General features: G+C 49.0%; 1 protein-coding gene across 1 annotated transcript in view; it reads right to left on the bottom strand.

Moving 5' to 3' along the window:
• itpr3 (inositol 1,4,5-trisphosphate receptor, type 3) overlaps positions 1–20,813 on the bottom strand; it is a gene marked incomplete at its 5' end in the record, with an annotated part of 46,707 nt that overhangs the window by 3,813 nt on the left and 22,081 nt on the right. The window contains 38 exons of the mRNA XM_080015109.1: positions 2,459–2,619; positions 2,719–2,884; positions 2,996–3,108; positions 3,203–3,304; positions 3,390–3,579; positions 4,309–4,473; positions 4,722–4,897; positions 5,042–5,161; positions 5,404–5,596; positions 6,438–6,548; positions 6,649–6,735; positions 6,904–7,005; positions 7,349–7,444; positions 7,594–7,704; positions 7,859–8,059; positions 9,178–9,395; positions 9,650–9,809; positions 9,897–10,072; positions 10,158–10,251; positions 10,361–10,469; positions 10,692–10,840; positions 11,107–11,288; positions 11,903–12,023; positions 12,247–12,372; positions 12,547–12,672; positions 12,777–12,912; positions 13,009–13,124; positions 13,400–13,600; positions 13,733–13,855; positions 14,349–14,468; positions 15,773–15,847; positions 15,953–16,105; positions 16,814–16,979; positions 17,270–17,324; positions 17,973–18,093; positions 18,207–18,409; positions 18,928–19,072; positions 19,275–19,419. Coding sequence (XP_079871235.1) covers positions 2,459–2,619; positions 2,719–2,884; positions 2,996–3,108; positions 3,203–3,304; positions 3,390–3,579; positions 4,309–4,473; positions 4,722–4,897; positions 5,042–5,161; positions 5,404–5,596; positions 6,438–6,548; positions 6,649–6,735; positions 6,904–7,005; positions 7,349–7,444; positions 7,594–7,704; positions 7,859–8,059; positions 9,178–9,395; positions 9,650–9,809; positions 9,897–10,072; positions 10,158–10,251; positions 10,361–10,469; positions 10,692–10,840; positions 11,107–11,288; positions 11,903–12,023; positions 12,247–12,372; positions 12,547–12,672; positions 12,777–12,912; positions 13,009–13,124; positions 13,400–13,600; positions 13,733–13,855; positions 14,349–14,468; positions 15,773–15,847; positions 15,953–16,105; positions 16,814–16,979; positions 17,270–17,324; positions 17,973–18,093; positions 18,207–18,409; positions 18,928–19,072; positions 19,275–19,419 — 5,314 coding nt within the window. The remainder of the gene's footprint in view (positions 1–2,458; positions 2,620–2,718; positions 2,885–2,995; positions 3,109–3,202; positions 3,305–3,389; positions 3,580–4,308; positions 4,474–4,721; positions 4,898–5,041; positions 5,162–5,403; positions 5,597–6,437; positions 6,549–6,648; positions 6,736–6,903; positions 7,006–7,348; positions 7,445–7,593; positions 7,705–7,858; positions 8,060–9,177; positions 9,396–9,649; positions 9,810–9,896; positions 10,073–10,157; positions 10,252–10,360; positions 10,470–10,691; positions 10,841–11,106; positions 11,289–11,902; positions 12,024–12,246; positions 12,373–12,546; positions 12,673–12,776; positions 12,913–13,008; positions 13,125–13,399; positions 13,601–13,732; positions 13,856–14,348; positions 14,469–15,772; positions 15,848–15,952; positions 16,106–16,813; positions 16,980–17,269; positions 17,325–17,972; positions 18,094–18,206; positions 18,410–18,927; positions 19,073–19,274; positions 19,420–20,813) is intronic.

Here is a 20,813-nt window from a genome sequence, read left to right on the forward strand (position 1 = left end):
TGAGGAAGTCCAGGATCCAGGCACACAGCAGAGTATTCAGTCCGAGCTCCTTCAGCTTGACAGCCGGTCTGGTGGGGACTATGGTGTTGAAAGCTGAACTGTAATCGATGAACAGCATTCTCACATAGGCCCCCTTCCGGCCAGCCAGGTGCGTGAGCGTGATGTGCAGTACCTGGGAGGCCGCGTCATCCGTGGATCTGTTTTGCCGGTAGGCAAACTGCAACGGGTCCAAGGTGCGGGGGAGGGAGGCGCAGATGTAATCCTTAATCAGCCTCTCGAAACACTTCATGACCACCGAGGTGAGGGCCACCGGACTGTAGTCATTCAGGCAGGCAGGAGAGGCGATCTTCGGGACAGGAACGACGGTGGACCTCTTGAAGCAGGACGGGACCACTGATTCAGCCAGGGAGATGTTGAATATTATAGTGAACACCGGAGTTAGCTGGTTAGCACAGGTTTTCAGTACTCGCCCAGATATGCCGTCTGGGCCAGCAGCTTTCCTGGTCTTCACCCGCATAAGAGTGTTCCTGACCTTGTGCACGGACACTGAGAGTGCCGCTCATCCCCAACGATGTAACTCTAATTAGCCGGCGAGCTAGCAGTGCTGTTGCCAGACTCAAACTGCGCATAAAAGGAGTTCAGTTCGTTGGCGAGGGAGGGGTCCACACTTGGGCTGGGGAGAAGCTGCTCTTGTAGTTTGTTATCGTCTGCAGCCCCTGCCACAAGCTTCTTGTGTCCCCCCGCTCCATCTGTAGATCCACAGTCTCTCTGTACGCCCGTTTAGCGTCCTTCACCGCCCTCCACAGATTGTACGACGCCGCTTTGTAATTGTCCATATTTCCGGATACAAGACCGTCTATGTAAGCGACCGTGCGAGCATTCAGAGTGCAGCGGGTGGAATTATCAACCCACGGTTCCTGGTTTGGAAATATCCAAACTTTCACCGTGGGAATGATGCTATCTGCTAACATAGGCACAAAATTCACTACTACCTCCTCAAACTCGCTGACGTCACTTGAACTTGATTGGAACATGTCCCAGTCTACGTCAGCGAGTGCGCCTGAAGCGCAGCCTCTGATTGGTCCGTCCACCGCTTCATTTCCTTCGTCACCACCAGTTCTCGCGCGATCAGAGGCCTGTAAACAGGAACCAGCGAGATCGTGGCAGAACTTTTTAAAGGTTCGCCCTGTTAAAGTCCCCAGTCACCACCACAGCCGCGTCGGAATGTTTGCTTTGAAATCCGCACAACACATCATACAGGTCCGACAGAGCTGTGTCGGTATCTGCTTGCGGTGGAATATAAACGGCTGTAATGATGATCGTGCTGAATTCCCGGGGGAGATAAAATGGACGGCATTCGATGGTCAGCTGTTCCAGGTTCGGCCAGCAGGAGCGGGAGAGAAACTTGGTGTTGTTGTGGTTAACCCAGCGGTTGGTTACCATTAGGCAGACGCCTCCACCTTTGGATTTCCTCCACTCCCCCGATTTGTCACCGCGGAACACGGAGAAGGACTCGGCTGGACGTATGGCTTCATCCGGCACCAGTAGGTTCAACCATGTCTCCGTCAGGCAGAGGACGCAACAGTTCCTCGTGTCTCGTTGGAATTTAATCCTCGCTCGAAGTTCATCCATCTTGTTCTCCAGGGACTGGACGTTGGCAAGAAGGATGCTTGGCAGAGGTGGACGGTAAGGTTGCGTCCTCATTCTGACCCGAATGCCGCCTTGTTTACCTCGGTGCTTCCTCCGTGGGCAGTGCATTGCACTGCTGCCTCACAGTAAGAAGGTCCTGGGTTCGATTCCCGCCTGGGGCGCTGTTGGCACTGTGCTCCGGCGGGTTATTTCCCAAAATAGGAGCCTTTCCGTGTGGACTTTGAATGTTCTCCCCATGCTCACATGGGGTTTCCTCCACCTCACGTCAGGAAGGACCCCCACCCAAAAACATGCACACATCATCGTCTGACCAGCAATGGACACTCATCACCTGGTCCCCGGGCGCGTCCATGAATGCTGCCCACGGCTCCTGGCTGCGCCCCCGGAGGAAGGACAAGCCAGGATGGGTTAAATGCAGAGGAACCATTTCAAGGGCACCATCAAAAGCATGTGCATGTGCGTGCGTGTGGTGTGCTGTGTGAAGATTAAAGATTCTTCTTCTAAAAAGTCCCAAAGTTGTTCGTTTATGGAGGTTTTTATATCCATGAGTGCATCGCGGTCGTAAGAGGTAACTGCCGATGCTTTTTTGGCGGACATTATGATAAAAACGGAAAAAAATACTAAAATGTGCAAAAGTCGACTGGAGTGCCGGGGCAGGCGACCGCAAGGGGCGGCGCCACTATCGCCACAAGGGGGGTAAGGGGGGTTAGGAGGGTTAGGAGGGTTAGAGGAGGACGTATCACTGTCCAATACTGATGGTCGGCCCTGTGTAGTGTTTATTCAGCGTGTACTCAGCGTGTACTCGTACCTTGATCATCAGCGCCACGTAGCTCTCGGGTCCCGTGTAGTCCGTCTTGTTCTTCTCCCGGATCAGGACGATGAAGTACAGGTAGTTCCAGATGTTGTGCTCCAGCTTGATGTGCTCCTCAAACGACACCGTCTTGTTGTCAAACTTATCTCTCTCCAGACCTGAGGGACACACCGGTTGACCGGGTTAGCCGGCGTCCCACCAGCACCTCCACCACCCTCCTCCGCCCGCGCCGTATGGTCCGAGGGGTCACTACCCACCACATATGAAGCAGGTGGTCTTCAGAACCTCCTCCTTCTTCTGCTTCTCGCTCCTCAAGTCGGCGAAGGTGTCGATGATGACGCCGAAGATCAGGTTGAGGACGATGATGATGACGATGAAGTAGAAAAGCAGGTCGTACACCACCCTGGCAGGGAACAGGGGCTCCTGCACACACACACACACACACACACACACACACACACACACACACACACACACACACTCGTATTTGCACATTAAAGATGATGTAACTTTGGAAAGAAGGTCTTTGTTTACGTTTTTGGAGGGTTTTCGGAGGACGTCTCCCACTCCTCCACCGTTCCTCAGTCCGTGGTTCAACACCGTCACGATGCACATCAGGAGGGTGTCACACGCACGCTCCGAGTTATCTGGAACGTGCACACACACACAGGTTACAAAGTACTGTGCACAGCCACTGGTTAACTCGCTCACTCCGCCTGCCTGTCTCCCTGCCTGTCTCACCCTCCTCCTCCTCAGGTGCTGTCTCTGTCTCCGTGGTGCAGCTGACTCCGTCCGCAGAACAGGAGTTGATGAAGTCCTGGGCGGCCTGGCTGGAACCTGGGGCTGAAACACCACCACGGACAGTCAGACAAACTGGACAGGGCTGCTGGAACACTTAGAAGATGGCGATCAGAAGGTCAGAGGTCACCTGCAGCGATCTGCGGCAGCGGGTCCACCTCCATGATGAAGTCGTTCTTGAGGCAGAGGAACCCGACGATGGAGAACAGGTAGACCAGGATGAGGGCGAGCAGAGCGGTCAGCAGGATGGAGCGACCATTCCGGGTCACGCTCTTTATCACGTTGAACAGAGTCTCCTCCCGGTAGATCAGGTCAAAGAGCTGGAGGGGAGGGTGGTGTACTCAGTACAGTACTGTCAGTACATTTTGTACGTGGTATTACTCCATGTGATAGGTTTGTGATACTCCTGTATCAGAGACACACCTGATCTACGAAGAAATAGTGCAAGCAGCTCCTCCTAGTGTCAGGACGGCTAAATTGTATGTATTGTATTGTACCTTGTATGACTGTATGACCTTGTATGACCTAGGTGACCTTGGGTGTATGCATGACCTTCTATGAAGGCTGTGTGCATGACTTGCTATGACCCTGGATATATGATGACCTTCTATGATTTTGGATATATTGATGACCTTGGGTGTATGCATGACCTTGGGTGTATGCATGACCTTGGAGGACCTTGGGTGTATGCATGACCTTCTATGACCTTGGATATATGTACAACCTTGGATGACCTTTGGTGTATGAATGACCTTCTATGACCTTGGATGTATGCATGACCTTCTATGACCTTGGATGAATGACCTTGTATGACTGTCCAGACCTTGCTCTCTAGACCCTCTGCTGTCCTCCTTGTACTAAATCCTTTGTGATGTAGCTCTGCTGATGACACGTGATCTCCTTTCACCTCTTGGACTGTGGAGGGGCGTTGCCTCTTTCCACCTTGGGCAGACCGCCCTCTCCATCACCGCGAGAACACCACTCAGATCGCCCACAACTTGTACCTCCTTGGGACCTCTGCAGCAGCCCGTCTCTGTTTGTCTACGTACCAGGATGCTGTAGAAGAGCTCGTGCACGCACAGTCCCAGGGTGGAGGTGAGGACGTAGGCCAGGTGGTACAGGAACTCCACGTCCATCACCATGGCTCTGTAGCCCATGATGAAGGTCCCGTTGTTCCCCACGAAGCTCACCACGAACACCACCTTGTTCAGCAGCTACACACACACACAGTACACAGCGTTACTAAGTATAACTACATGTTATTCCACGCCTGTGTAGAATGGTCAGTTATTTCTAAAGAATGACCGTTGCCAAGGTTCCCCATCTGATTTCATATCCCTTGTATCACTCAGACTACACGCTAATGCAAACATTAGCCAGTGGCACCATCTTGTGATGCCACAACAAAACTACAATGCAAGAGTGTTTCCCGGGTGGCTGATGGGTAATTCCACATCCTTACATTGAGCGTGCCCAGCAGGATCAGGGTGTTTCCGATGCCCAGGTGGTAGATGGATCTCAGGATCAGAGCGATGGTGAGCGGTCTGAGGCCGTAGCGCTGAGAGAACAAGCCCAAAACGGAGAGCCCGGTCAGAACCCAGAACAACATCAGCAGCATGGAGTCGTCTATGGCTCCGACTGGAGACAGGAAGAGAGGAATGAGGTCAGCCACATCAGGTAGTAATACACAGTCGGCAGTACTAGTCGTAGCACTCATCGGAGGAGTCATAGCAGGAGTACTGTTCACGGTAGTTTAAGATATAGTACTGGCAGCAGGAGTACCTTGTCCGGAGTCGTAGGGGTAGAACAGAGCGATGATGAGGTTGATGAAGACGGCCAGGTTGAAAGAGATGGAACCCCACAGAGTCATCCTCCTGGAGAACCAGTACAGCACCGGCATACCTGCGTACACACACACACACACACACACACACACACACACACACACACACACACACACACACACACACACACACACACACACACACACACACACACACATTCCTGTGAAGTCACGTCAATGTTTTTAGCGGCACTTGGTCGGAGCCTGGTGGCGTCTCAGGCCGGAGCCTTTCCGCAGCTCAGCTGGCCTGTGTTGCTATGGTTACAGGTGGACAATCATTTGGAATGGCGTGCTGTCTCACTGCGTAGCTTCTTCTGCCACTCCATCTCTCCGTGCAGGAAGGACGCCTGGTCGAAGAAGTGCGTGACCTTTGACCCCTGCTCGTCTTGCTCGGTGGTGTTGAACACACGGAACTTGGATTCCTCCGTCAGGAACTCGCAGATGGGATGAACCGGAAACACGATCTGCTCCATGCTGCGGTCGTCCCTCACGATCTGGAGAGAGAAGGCAGGGGTTCTGGTTTCTAGGTTCTGGGTTCTAGTTTCCAGGTTCTGGTTTCTGGTTTCTAGGTTCTGGTTTCTAGGTTCTGGTTTCTAGGTTCTGGGTTCTGGTTTCTGGGTTCTTGTTTCTAGGTTCTGGTTTCTCGGCTCTGGTTTCTGGTTTCTAGGCTCTGGTTTCTGGTTTCTAGGTTCTGGGTTCTGGTTTCTAGGTTCTGATTTCTGGGTTCTGGTTTCTAGGTTCTGGTTTCTGCTTTCTAGGTTCTGGTTTCTGGTTTCTAGGTTCTAGTTTCTGGTTTTTGGGTTCTGGGTTCTGGTTTCTAGGTTCTGGGTTCTGCTTTCTAGGTTCTGGGTTCTGCTTTCTGGTTTCTAGGTTCTGGTTTCTGGTTTTTGGGTTCTGGGTTCTTGTTTCCAGGTTGTGGTTTCTGGTTTCTAGGTTCTGGTTTGTGGTTTCTGGGTTCTGGGTTCTAGGTTCTGGGCTCTGGGTTCTGGTTTCTAGTTTCTGGGTTCTAGGTTCTGGTTTCTGGGTTCTGGTTTCTAGATTCTGGTTTCTGGTTTCTAGGTTCTGGTTTCTAGATTCTGGTTTCTGGTTTCTAGATTCTGGTTTCTGGTTTCTGGGTTCTGGGTTCTGGTTGGTTTGTGACTGAGCTGAGGGCTAAACAATGGTGCAATCCCATCGTGAGCATCCCAGAAGGCGTAGTTGGGATTTCTACCAGTAAATAGTACAGTAAAGTACTTTCGGCTGCCAACTTCCTGTGGTTCTTTCTGACCAGAAACCTTGAAACAAGCAGACATGTACGTTGTGGTCGGTGCAGGTCGTAGTAGAACAAGTCAGGACCTCTATCTGGGCCGTGTGCTGGTCGTAGAACTCCAGAGGATCCTGTTCCACCACGGCAGTCGGAGCTGTGGACTTCAACATTTGGGACAGCGGACGGTTGTTGAGGTTCAACTGGAGAGGAAAAAACAACAATGTGATCAGCAATCAGGGTAACAGACAGGTAGACAGACAAGCAATCAGACAGACAGACAGACATGTAGGAAGTGTTTACCATGGAGGAAATGCCCTCCTCCACGTCCTCTTTGCTCCTCTTGGCAGGTTTCAGAAGGTTCAGGAGGGTCTTGTTGTGCCGCGCAAGCTGGAAAACAAAGAAGAACTCTTCAATCTGGGCAATAATATACTACAGCATCTGAAATGTACACAGATACCAGAATAAACACACCTGAAAACATGCAACCACAGTTCATTTACCAGAAAGCAGCGGTAAATGAAGACATTTGGGAGATGATGACCGATCACAGCGTACCTGAAGTGCCAGGATGTAGATGTTGTGTCCCACCTCCCTGGGAGACACCTCTCCACCCTCACACTCACTCTCCTGGTGGTAGGCCTTCTTGATCACCTCCACCTGCACACACACAGGAAACGAAAAGCATCAGAAATAGAGAAGATGATGCATGGATGGATGGATGGATGGATAGATGGGTGGATGGGTGGGTGGTTGGATGGATGGATGGATGGATTGGTGGATGGATGGATTGGTGGTTGGATGGATGGATGGATAGGTGGATGGATGGGTAGATGCGTGGGTGGGTGGGTGGATGGATGGATGAATGGGTGGATGGATGGATGGATGGATGGATGGATGGATGGGTGGATGGATGGACGGATGAGTAGGTGGATGGGTGGGTGAATGGGTGGGTGGGTGGATGGATGGATGAATAGATGGATGGATGGATGGATTTTCTCACCAGTTCTCGGGGTCTAAGGTTAAACAGGATTCTCTCAGCGTTCTCGCTGTCATGACGACTCTCCATTAGAGCCAGAAGCAGCTTGGAGGCGTTGTCCTGGCAACACAACAACAAACCTTCGATGTCACAGTGTAGGACTCTTCAGCGTCCCATTGGTCAGTGTCACAGACGTCTATGTCGAGCAGAGAGAAGTAGAGCTGCAGCACCCGTCTCCATGCGGTTGCCATGGTAACGTGGGACCCTACCTTCAGCTGCAGCACCATCTCCATGCGGTAGCGGCACAGAGGACTGATGTCGTTCAGGATCAGCGCCGTGATGATGTCGATGCCGTTGGACTCGTGGGTCACGATGCACGTCTGGAACATACACACACACACACACACACACACACACACACACACACACACACACACACACACACACACACACACAGTACGAGGTGAAATCCACCCGTTTATAATATAGGCTCATTCCAGGTGAACAGTTGTATAACTGTGATGGACTGTGCACCTGGTTCTCCTGGCAGGGCCCCTGGCAGTACTCTGTGAGCGTCTCCAGGGTCTGGGTGATGAGGTGGACGTTGGATTCGTTGATGTAGAGCCCCAGGAGGCCCAGCCCCCCGGTGGTGCTGCCACACATGATGTCCAGGAACTGCAGTGTCTCGCACACCAGGTTGTAGTTTGTCTTGTTGTTCTGGCAGCGAAGAAAGTTCTGGAAGATGGAGAGAGAGAGTCCGGTGGTCAGTGCAAACAGGACGTGGGTTTGAAGGCAGGACTTTTAGCAGCTTTAAGGTATTAACTGATGGTAGTTGGTTCTAAACCAGTTTCATAGTGAAGAAATGGTGAGCGGTAACTTTCTTCTTTGGAACCAAAGATAGTTATCTCCGTTAGGAAAATCACTGGGGCTGGTGGCCACACAGAGCACACCGTCGATGAATGGCCACAAATAACTGTAGTGACACTAATGTCAATAGTTATATTTCTACAAGGAATAAACTCGTCACACACATCCCTTTTGTTTCACTTTAAATACATCATAATCAGTTCCAAACAGCAGCTACTCCACACAAAACAGTAGGATTATGGTGTTTACCAGGCTTGATACAGAAATGCAAAAAGTTGAATGAATAAAACCAAGGAGACGTGAAATGTTTTCCGACAGGTCTATATCCACAGATGTAAAAAAAAAAAAAGATGAATATAGCGAAACAGTATCCATCACACTAACAGGAAGTAGTCCTACATAAACAGCCCCATATCCATAAAACGAAATGCTAAAAGCGGGAATGAACACAGTAAATCAGTAGCCATCAGACTAACAATAAATGGGCCTGTTCATGATAATATCAAAAACAATTGATTGTTTTGACTGACAAATTGACATATTGACAAATTGACAAATTGACTGAGCGAATCATGTGCGGAGCAAGTCATGTGTGCGGGTCCTGTTGCAGCCAAATCTGCAGCAAGCGATCTGATGCTGCGCTCAGTGGGAACAGGGAAAAGTAACTCAGGCGCGGGCAACCTCTTGCGGGCCATAAAAAAAACTCGAAAGGGCCGCATCCGACCCGCGGGCCACTAGTTGAGCAACCCTGATGTAGAGGATCATTAAATAAAAGAGGAACAAGGATGAACCCTGAGGAGCTCCACCTGTGATACTCGTTCTCTCAGACACGTGGTCGTGCCGCCTTGTGACGGGGAGGGGGGTTGTCAACTGTAGTAAATCAAGAGCATACGATCAATCATGAACGTTTGTAAGCGACGGATGGTTGTTAGTTATTTTCAGTATTAGTCAAACAGTTGATTAGTTGCTTAGTTACCCTTACGAACCTGCAGGTCATGATTGTGGTTCTCACAAAGCAGTTGTAGGAACCTCAAGATGGGCTTCATTATGGTGACAGCTGGTCCCATCTCCGTCTCCACCTCCTTCTGCTCTGCCATGGGCTGGGATGGCAGAGAGGCGGGGCCACTTAACGGGGAGATGGACGAGCCCCGGACCAATAAGGTGTGATCTCCTGACCCGGGAAGCACTAAGGCTCCGGAACCATCTTCACAGAGGGAGAGAGGGGAACTCAACACAGAGAAGACGACTCTTCCACTCTACCAGCGCTATGGCTGCCTCCCTACCTCCAGACAGGATTCATTTTTACTGCACTACAAGCCACATGTCAAGATGACATCATACTACGCTAAGCACTATCTTGATGTTAACCTATGTGGATTTAACTAGCACTAACTAGATCTATAATAGTCTGGCTAGGCCTGACCAAAGTGGACCAGACCCAGTTGGTCCGGGCCTCACCAGCCTCCAGGTCCTTCTCGTTGGCCTTGTGGCTCATCTCTCCAACGTTGACCGACACGGTCGCCTTGATGTCCTGCTGGGCCACCTTCATCCTCTCATGGAGGACCTTGAAGAACTTCTCTGACTTGTTGTCCCCCATCATCAGCTTGTAGAAAGAATTCTACACCCAACACAGAGATGCACGCTGGGCTTCATGGAAACGGAGGCAGTTGGTACAGTCCAGTACCCGCTAGGTGTGTTTTTGTACCTGGATCTCCGTGTTGCCCCCCTCCAGGAGGCAGATGGCCAGCTGGATGCTCTCCTGGAAGATCTTGTCGTTCTTGGTGCTCATCACCAGGTCGATAAACAGCCTGGTTCCACCCTCCCGGTCCAGACGGCTCTGAACCGCAGCCACAGCCGACCAGTCCCTCTCCTGCTCCGCCCCTGCAGGTACACACAGTATTTATATACACATACGCATCCATATACACAGTATTTTATAAACACACTCCAGAGGCTGTAGAATCACCTGAAGCTCCGAACTCAGCCAGGTCGGTCTTGGCGCTGTTCTTCTTGGTCGGGTACAAGTAGTTCTGCAGAAGAACTTTACGCAGAGCGATACCCTGCAACAAGTAACACACGTCTGCGCCATCTATACTCTGATTTATAACCCTGTGTTTTGTTAAGTCATTTGTTGTTTAGTTGATCATCTCGTTTAAGAGTGAGTCTGACCTTCTCGTCAAAGTCCAACGTTCTGATCAACATCTCCTGCAGCGTTCTGAGGACCTTGATGCACAGCTTCTCTTCTGAGGACATCAAGGCTTTGGTGTGCTGGATCAACCTGCGCACACACACGCAGACAAATATACGTCAGAAGATTCAAAGAACTAAATGATCCTAAAAATGCTTCATTAAGAAATCTTCCATGGTGCTCTGTAAGATCCTTCCTCCCTCTTTCCCTCCATCCATCTAACTCACTGCTTCCATTTCCAGTTCCCAGCTTGTGTGGTGCCTCTGTTTGACTGGCTGCTCTGCTAGTTTGCCAGTCTGGCGGTGCACCTACTTGGAGATGAAGCCTCCGGACTCGCAGCGCTGCCGAGCCTCCGTCCCCTCCAGGAACAGCAGCTCGGGCTGGTGGAGAACGTCCACCAGAACCGACAGCTCAGCGTTCACCAGCGGCTTCAGCCGTTCCTCCAGCGTGTTGATGATGTCCTGAGACGCACACACACACACACACACACACAGGAGAGGACACCTGTTGTAATCAGGAAACGTCCTGGATCGTAACGCGTGAGAGTACTCAGCTCGTGGAAAAAAAAACAAACCTTGCATCATTTTTTTAATGTAAATAAAGTAAACAAATAAGCACAGAGGAGCTTCCTGGATGAAGCTCCTACATCTCAGTGGAGGTTTCTGGGGAAGCACCAGGAACCATGTGACTGAAACAGAGGTGTCGTCCTAGATCCACCATTTTGTACCTGGAGCTTCTCGATGATGTTCTTGTAGTCCCAGGGGTTGCTGGGAGGTGTTGGCCGGGAGGAGCGAGTTGAGGACTTGTAGTTTGGGTTTGAGCGGGACAGCGAGTTGAGGGCAGAGCTGGACAACATGTTGCTGATCTGACCCTCAAGGTCCAGAGGGAGGGAGATGGAGCGGCTCTTCGCTGGAGGGGGGGTATTTCAGTTCAGGTATCAGGTATTTCAGTAGATACTTTAAGTCGATATTAGGCTTTTTAACAGGCTAGTTCGGTCCCTGGAGTACTACTGTACCGACAGGTGCAGCCGCCAGCCAACAGGCGAGTGACCAGTCAGTACTTATCTCAATGGAATGAATGAATGGATATATCCAGCAGGCCCCCAGCCTACTGTGTACTTTGTACTGTGTGTGTACTGTGTGTGTATTGTGTGTGTTCTGTGTACCTGTGTGTGTGTGTGTGTGTGTGTGTACTGCGTGTGTTCTGTGTGTGTACTGTGTGTGTACTCTGTGCACTGCGTGTGTACTGTGTGTACTGAGTGTACTGTGTGTGTACTGTGTGTACTGTGTGTACAGTGTGTACTGTGTGTGCACTGTGTGTACCTGTGAGGGCCAGCGTCCTGATGCGGGCCTCTACTATGCCACTGTTCCTTGTGTACTGTGTGTACTGTGTGTTTACTGTGTGTGTACTGTGTGTACCTGTAAGGGCCAGCATCCTGATTCAGGCCTCCACTATGCCACTGTACTGTGTGTACTGTGTGTACTGTGTGTGTACTGTGTGTACTGTGTGTGTACTGTGTGTACCTGTGAGGGCCAGCGTCCTGATGCAGGCCTCCACGATGCCTCTGTGCTGCTGCTGTAGCCATGGACAGTCCAGCAGTCGCACGCTGGACTGGAGGAGCTGGTTGAGGATGGTGTGGTGGGTCTGGGGGGGGAAGCCTTCGTTATTCATCGTGTATTACTCTTTATATATTTGTATATATTTGTGTTTTCACTGCAGCTACTATGCTTTGTAAATATGAGGTATTCTCGTGCCAATAAAGCTTTTTACACTGAAACACTTCAACACGGAACTGTGCTTAAAGAACAGTGATTTTCAGGGAGGAGGTGTGAGGAGAGCGAAAGGAGCGTCCGCAGCGTAGCACCACCTGCAGCGAGGTGCTGTTCTCAGAGAAGGGGGAGCTGAAGAAGGCGTTGATGGTGTCGAACACCACGTTGATGATGTACTTCTCCAGGATGGGATCAGAGAGACGCTTCTCCCGTTTATTACAAACCTGGAGGCAAGAAGAGGAGTCTGTGCTCAGAAGGAGTCGAGTATAACTGGTGAGGGACAGGATGGAGGAGGGATGGAGGGATGGAGGGATGGAGGGTTGGAGGGATGGATGGAGGGGTGGAGGGATGGATGGATGGGTGGAGGGATGGAGGGATGGGTGGAGGGATGGCGATACCCTGGACATGTCCACAGTGAAGTCCTCAAACAGCTTCCAGATGTGGTTGGAGGTGTAGATCTCCTTCATCTCCACCTCCGTGTCCACGTAGCAGTGGTTCACAAAGTTCACATAGGCCACCTTCACCTGGACAGACAGACGGGTGCACAGAGAGACAGACATCCCATCTGACTATAACTCATCCATCTCCGGTACCTGGAGGTGTAAATGACGTAGACACATACACCCACCTCGGTGATGCAGTCCTCGTGCGTCACCACCCGCACCACGTCCTCCAGGGGCAGCAGCGAGGTGCACTTGATCTCGGTGTAGACATTCTTCCCTTCGGCGCAGGCCGCCAGCAGCTCCACCAGGGAGATGTGGTACCTGGAGAGGTGGAGACAAAGGGGGGGGGGGGGGGGGGGTTGGTGCTACTCTGCGTCAACGGCGTTTGGACGCTTCCGGCCGCGTTGCCGTGGCTACCTGAGCGGGCTGGTGTCGCTGACTCCCTCCCTGCTCTCGGCCATCAGGTCCAGCATGACGGAGAAGGAAGCCTTGTCGTTGTAGAACACCACCACGTCCTCCCCGGCGTTAGTCAGCTGGACGGAGAGAGTCGGTGCAAACACTGTGATTTGATGTTCAAACTGGAATGAAAACCCCACCCGGCTACCGGCGTCAACGCATGACAGACACCGAGAGGCAGCCACGTCCGCACTCGGCATCCGCCCCGGTGGAGCAGCGTGCAAAGGGCGCAGCGTCCGCGTTGCTGCCGGAGTCAAACGCCGCCCGCTTTAAAGCGACGCCCCTTCCCGCCTGATTGGACGCCAATGGAGGTTAGGTAGGAAGGAAAAGTGACGATGGTCGTCCTCCTCACCTCGGTCATGATCATGTCCTGGCACTTCTTCACGTACTTGCCCTCGGCCTTGATGATGGTGTGCAGGAAGTTGAGGTACTGCACGTGGCGTCCGTGCGTCGCCAGGCAGTGGATGAAGTGCTGGAGGACGCCTTCAGAGATCTCACTGCACAGCTGGTAGTTATTACTGAAGATGTACTGCACCGTCTCCGCCTCCAGCAGCTGGACAGGCAGACGGACAGGTGGAGAGACGGACGGGGGTAGTCATTACTGAAGATGAACTGGACCGTCTCCGCCTCCTGCGGCTGGACAGGCAGACAGACAGACAGACAGACAGACAGACAGGTGTCTCACCCCGGGGTTGAGGAACAGGTTAAGGTTCTTGTGGAGGAGAGTCTGGTTCTCCTGGTTCCCCATGCAGAACTTCTGGAGGAACAGGTGGGTGTAGCGGATGATCTCCTGCATCTTCACGTCGTTCTACAGAGAGCGAGACAGACAGACAGACAGACAGACAGACAGACAGTAGAACCACTGTATTGAGTCTCCCTGCCTTGCCCAAAGGCATCGGGTGCCTATTATCATATTATATTGGTATATTATATAATTATATTATATCATTATATTATATAATTATATTACATCATTATATTGTATTATTATATTGTATTAGTATATTATATTATTATATTGTATTAGTATATTATATTATTATATTGTGTTAGTATATTATATTATTATATTTTATTATTATATTGTATTATTAAATTGTATTATTATATTATATTATTATATTGTGTTAGTATATTATATTATTATATTATATTATTATATTGTATTATTATATTATATTATTATATTGTATTAGTATATTATATTATTATATTGTATTAGTATATTATATTATTATATTGTGTTAGTGTATTATATTATTATATTGTGTATATAATATAGCATAGTATATTGTATATACCTGGTCGTAGGAGACCTGCAGGAGGTCCAACATGACCTTATGAGCTCCCATGTTCTTCAACAGCCGCTGCTGCTTCTTCCACACTCCAGTGCTGCACATCCTGTTCAGACGCTCCAGGATCTAAGAGAGAACGTTCTACGTTACTCCAGGATCTAAGAGAGAACGTTCTACGTTACTCCAGGATCTAAGAGAGAACGTTCTACGTTACTCCAGGATCTAAGAGAGAACATTCTACGTTACTCCAGGATCTATGAGAGAACGTTCTACGTTACCTCAGGATCTAAAGAGAGAACGTTCTACGTTACTCCAGGATCTAAGAGAGAACGTTCTATGTTACTCCAGGATCTAAGAGAGAACGTTCTACGTTACCTCAGGACCTAAAGAGAGAACGTTCTACGTTACTCCAGGATCTAAGAGAGAACGTTCTACGTTACTCCAGGATCTAAGAGAGAACGTTCTACGTTACTCCAGGATCTAAGAGAGAACGTTCTACGTTACTCCAGGATCTAAGAGAGAACGTTCTACGTTACTCCAGGATCTAAGAGAGAACATTCTACGTTACTCCAGGATCTATGAGAGAACGTTCTACGTTACCTCAGGATCTAAAGAGAGAACGTTCTACGTTACTCCAGGATCTAAGAGAGAACGTTCTATGTTACTCCAGGATCTAAGAGAGAACGTTCTACGTTACCTCAGGACCTAAAGAGAGAACGTTCTACGTTACTCCAGGATCTAAGAGAGAACGTTCTACGTTACTCCAGGATCTAAGAGAGAACGTTCTACGTTACTCCAGGATCTAAGAGAGAACGTTCTACGTTACTCCAGGATCTAAGAGAGAACGTTCTACGTTACTCCAGGATCTAAGAGAGAACATTCTACGTTACTCCAGGATCTATGAGAGAACGTTCTACGTTACCTCAGGATCTAAAGAGAGAACGTTCTACGTTACTCCAGGATCTAAGAGAGAACGTTCTATGTTACTCCAGGATCTAAGAGAGAACGTTCTACGTTACCTCAGGACCTAAAGAGAGAACGTTCTACGTTACTCCAGGATCTAAGAGAGAACGTTCTACGTCACTCCAGGATCTAAGAGAGAACGTTCTACGTTACTCCAGGACCTAAAGAGAAAACGTTCTACGTTACTCCAGGATCTAAGAAAGAACGTTCTACGTTACTCCAGGACCTAAAGAGAGAACGTTCTATGTTACTTCAGCTCATCTTCAACAGTTACAAACGTCTCTTTTCATCCTTCACTTCACTTTGTGTTTTCATTCACTTTGGCAACATGAACGTATGTCTTCCATGTTACCACGCCCTTTCAAGACAGACAGACAGACAGACAGGCAGGCAGTCAGGGAGACAAACAGGCTGACAGACAGACAGACAGGCAAGCAGACAGACAGACAGGCAGACAGACAGACCACCTCTTTAACTTTCTGGTAGTTCTCGTTGCCTTTGTCTGCTTTCTCCTTCTTGGCTGTGAGCTCCTCTGACGCCCCCTGCAGGACACAGCACAGAACAACAGCTCAAATACTGATGATGATGATGATGATGATGATGATGATGATGGTGATGATGATGTGATGTGGTTTTTTCCTCCTCACCTGTTTCTCCTTCTTGTCTTTCTTCCCGTCTCCGCCTGCGTTCTTCTTCTCCACCCACAGCTCCGACTTCTCCACCAGCGTGCGGAGGCGATCCAGGTCTGACTTGATGAGCTTGTAGTTTTCTACGTCCTGAGAGGAGATGAGGAGCTGGACCTGGGGGAGGGGGCGCGGCTTCAATGTGGTGCCTGAGGGCCACGGCAGCCATTTTTCAAAATGGCTGCTAAATAGTGCGTGTGTGTACCTGTTTGAAGGTGTGCAGTACTTCATTTCTCTGGCTGAAGGTGTGTGTGTGTACCTGTTTGAAGGTGTGCAGTACTTCATGTCCCTGGCTGAAGGTGTGTGTGTGTACCTGTTTGAAGGTGTGCAGTACTTCATGTCTCTGGCTGAAGGTGTGTGTGTGTGTACCTGTTTGAAGGTGTGCAGTACTTCATGTCCCTGGCTGAAGGTGTGTGTGTGTACCTGTTTGAAGGTGTGCAGTACTTCATGTCCCTGGCTGAAGGTGTGTGTGTGTGTACCTGTTTGAAGGTGTGCAGTACTTCATGTCTCTGGCTGAAGGTGTGTGTGTGTACCTGTTTGAAGGTGTGCAGTACTTCATGTCCCTGGCTGAAGGTGTGTGTGTGTGTGTGTACCTGTTTGAAGGTGTGCAGTACTTCATGTCCCTGGCTGAAGGTGTGTGTGTGTGTGTACCTGTTTGAAGGTGTGCAGTACTTCATGTCCCTGGCTGAAGGTGTGTGTGTGTGTGTACCTGTTTGAAGGTGTGCAGTACTTCATGTCCCTGGCTGAAGGTGTGTGTGTGTGTGTACCTGTTTGAAGGTGTGCAGTACTTCATGTCCCTGGCTGAAGGTGTGTGTGTGTGTGTACCTGTTTGAAGGTGTGCAGTACTTCATGTCTCTGGCTGAAGTGCTTGAAGAGCAGCTGCAACGCTCCAGACACCAGCGGGGGGTACTGGTGCATGGTGAGGTGGATCAGCACCCGGAGGAACATCCGCCCCCCCTCGTCATCCACCTCCAGGATGCTGTTCCCTTTCCTACACACACACCCACACACACACACACACACACACACACACACACACACACACACACACACACACACACACACACACACACACACACACACACCACAACATGAACTAGAATCTCCTTCCTGGCTGGGGGACTTCACTGCACATGCTGTTTTTGTGTCAGCGCCCCCTGTGGCCACAAACCAAAGCCAGCAGGACATGCAGTGTTTATCAAAGTAAGCAGTGAAACTGGTATTTACTGGTAGTATTAGTAATAATACTGAAGATGAGAATCAGTGTCAGTGTGATCGTACCCGACTCCAAACATGGCCTCCGCCTGCTCCCCGATGTGCTGCAGGTTGATGGAGGCTGCAGAGAACCAACAGGAGGCATCAGAACCAGCACACGTCCATGTTAGTACATGTGTGTGTGTGTGTGTGTGTGTGTGTGTGTGTGTGTGTGTGTGTGTGTGTGTGTGTGTGTGTGTGCGCGTGTGTGTGTGCGCGTGTGTGTGTGTGCGCGTGTGTGTGTGTGCGTGTGTGTGTGCGTGTGTGTGTGCGTGTGTGTGTGCGTGTGTGTGTGTGTGTGTGTGTGCGTGCGTGCGTGTGTGTGTGTGTGTGTGCGTGTGTGTGTGCGTGTGCGTGTGTGTGTGTGTGTGCGTGTGTGTGTGTGTGTGTGTGCGTGTGTGTGTGTGTGTGCGTGCGTGTGTGTGCGTGTGTGTGCGTGTGCGTGTGTGTGCGTGTGTGTGCGTGTGTGCGTGTGTGTGCGTGTGTGTGTGTGTGTGTGTGCGTGTGTGTGTGTGTGTGCGTGTGTGTGTGTGTGCGTGTGTGTGTGTGTGTGTGTGTGCGTGTGTGCGTGTGTGTGCGTGTGTGTGCGTGTGTGTGCGTGTGTGTGCGTGTGTGTGCGTGTGTGTGCGTGTGTGCGTGTGTGTGTGCGTGTGTGTGTGCGTGTGTGTGTGTGTGCGTGCGTGTGTGTGCGCGTGTGTGTGTGCGCGTGTGTGTGTGCGTGTGCGTGCACCTGCTTGCTCCATGTTGGTGGTAGCGTCGGCGTCGGCCATGGGATAGACTTCTACAAACTCCTTTTTAAAAACTGATAGAAGGAAGGAGAGACGATAGTCCAGACGGACATTTAGGATGAACTGGAGAGAGAGGGGGGAGATGAGAGGGGGGAGATGAGGAGGAAGAGGTGGAACATTATTTTGGAGTTTGCGACGCCTCATAAGTGGGCGCGGTCAGCAGAGGCCCCTCCCACCTGCAGGATCTCCAGGATCTTCAGCTTGGTGTCCATCACCGTCAGGTCCATGTTGTCGATGCTGTCCTTACTGGAGCGCTGTCCGTCAAGCGCTAGCCCCGCCCCCCGGCCGCCCCCACTGCCAAATATGGACTGCTTCCTGCTCAGCACCATGGTGGACATCATCTGCCCCATTCCATGGATGGAGCGCTTCACATTCTTCCCTTCAGAGAGAGAGAAAGAGAGGGGGAGACAGAGGGAGGGAGAGGGAGACAGGAGGACAGCCAGGCAGTCAGGCAGGGGGGAGAGAGGGAGAGACAGAGAGAGGGAGAGAGAGAAGGAGAGAGAGGGGGGAGAGCGATACATGATGTGATATTAAATGATGTGATATTAAATAATGTGATATTAAATAATGTGATATTAAATAATGTGATATTAAATGATGTGATATTAAATAATGTGATATTAAATGATGTGATATTAAATAATGTGATATTAAATGATGTGATATTAAATTATGTGATATTAAATGATGTGATATTAAATAATGTGATATTAAATGATGTGATATTAAATAATGTGATATTAAATGATGTGATATTAAATTATGTGATATTAAATGATGTGATATTAAATAATGTGATATTAAATGATGTGATATTAAATAATGTGATATTAAATGATGTGATATTAAATGATGTGATATTAAATAATGTGATATGAAATGATGTGATATCTTTACCAGAGGAGTCGTCGTGGAAGCTGATTCCCGCCTGGTTCTGCGTCGGGGAACAGTCGATGATTCCCAGCAACGTTCTGGTCAAACGCAGCAACTCAAAGAAACTATAGAAACCAAAGTAGATGAGATGACGAGCCAGACTGACCACCTGGGGGGGGGGGGGGGAGGGAGAGGGGGGTTTTCATCCTTCACTTCACTTTGTGTTTTCATTCACTTTGTCCACATGAACGTATGTCTTCCATTTGACCACGCCCTTTCAATTTACATTGAACAGACAGACAGACTGACAGACAGGCAGGCAAGCAGACAGACAGGCAGACAGACAGACAGGCAGGCAAGCAGACAGACACCTCGTAGGTGAGCTTGTTCTTCTCCTGATTGTGGAAGGGCAGCTCGTCATGTAGGACGTGGTTCAGATATTCCTCCATGAAAACCATGGTGTTGGAGAATCTGTTCTTCTTGTTGTCACGGCTGTCGTCCATGTTGGAGTCATAGCTGCAGGGAATATATATATATATATATATATATATATATATATATATATATATATATATATACCATGTAAAATTATACCACGATAATATACAGTATATACCACTATAAACACCATAATAACACCAACGATGGACTTTATTAAAACTTGTTTGTTATTATAACTGATACTCAAACCTGTCTATCTGTTCTATCTGTCTATCTGCTCTCTGTCTATCTGTTCTATCTGTTTTATCTGTCTATCTGTCTATCTGTTCTATCTGTCTATCTGTTCTATCTGTCTATCTGCTCTGTCTGTCTATCTGTTCTATCTGTCTATCTGTCTATCTGTCTATCTGTTCTATCTGTCTATCTGTTCTATCTGTCTATCTGTCTATCTGTTCTATCTGTCTATCTGTTCTATCTGTCTATCTGCTCTGTCTGTCTATCTGTTCTATCTGTCTATCTGTCTATCTGTTCTATCTGTCTATCTGTTCTATCTGTCTATCTGTCTATCTGTTCTATCTGTTCTATCTGTCTATCTGTTCTATCTGTCTATCTGTCTATCTGTCTATCTGTTCTATCTGTCTATCTGTTCTATCTGTCTATCTGTCTATCTGTTCTATCTGTCTATCTGTTCTATCTGTCTATCTGCTCTGTCTGTCTATCTGTTCTATCTGTCTATCTGTCTATCTGTCTATCTGTTCTATCTGTCTATCTGTTCTATCTGTCTATCTGTCTATCTGTTCTATCTGTTCTATCTGTCTATCTGTTCTATCTGTCTATCTGTCTATCTGTTCTGTCTGTTCCAATCCCTCATGTATTATAATATTAAGTAAGAGAGGACGTGCGTCCAGAGGCTGGTGATGTGTAAATAACCCCCAGGCACCAGGTGTGTCTCTCTGAAGGAGGTTATTTAGAGGTAACCACCGTCTGGCTGCACATGACCCTGCTTATTACACACTACTAACTGAATACAACTTATCACTTCATAACTAGTATGTCTAGTTTATAACTAGTATGTCCAGTTTATAACTAGTATGACTAGTTTATAACTAGTATGACAAGTTTATAACTAGTATGTCTAGTTTATAACTAGTATGTCCAGTTTATAACTAGTATGACTAGTTTATAACTGGTATGACAAGTTTATAACTAGTATGTCTAGTCTATAACTAGTATGTCTAGTTTATAACTAGTATGACAAGTTTATAACTAGTATGTCTAGTTTATAACTAGTATGTCTAGTTTATAACTAGTATGTCTAGTTTAATAACTAGAATGACTAGTTTAATAACTGGACAGGTAGGACATGAGGAAATGAGTCTTCTGGTTTCTACGCAGCGTCACGAGAAGCCACTCCACTAGCCGCTGTTAGCATTAGCATGCAGGCGGAGTGCTGCGAGGGCCGTGACAGC

Source organism: Zeus faber, assembly GCF_960531495.2.
Source record: "Zeus faber genome assembly, chromosome: 15".
In the NCBI taxonomy this organism is placed as follows: domain Eukaryota; kingdom Metazoa; phylum Chordata; class Actinopteri; order Zeiformes; family Zeidae; genus Zeus; species Zeus faber.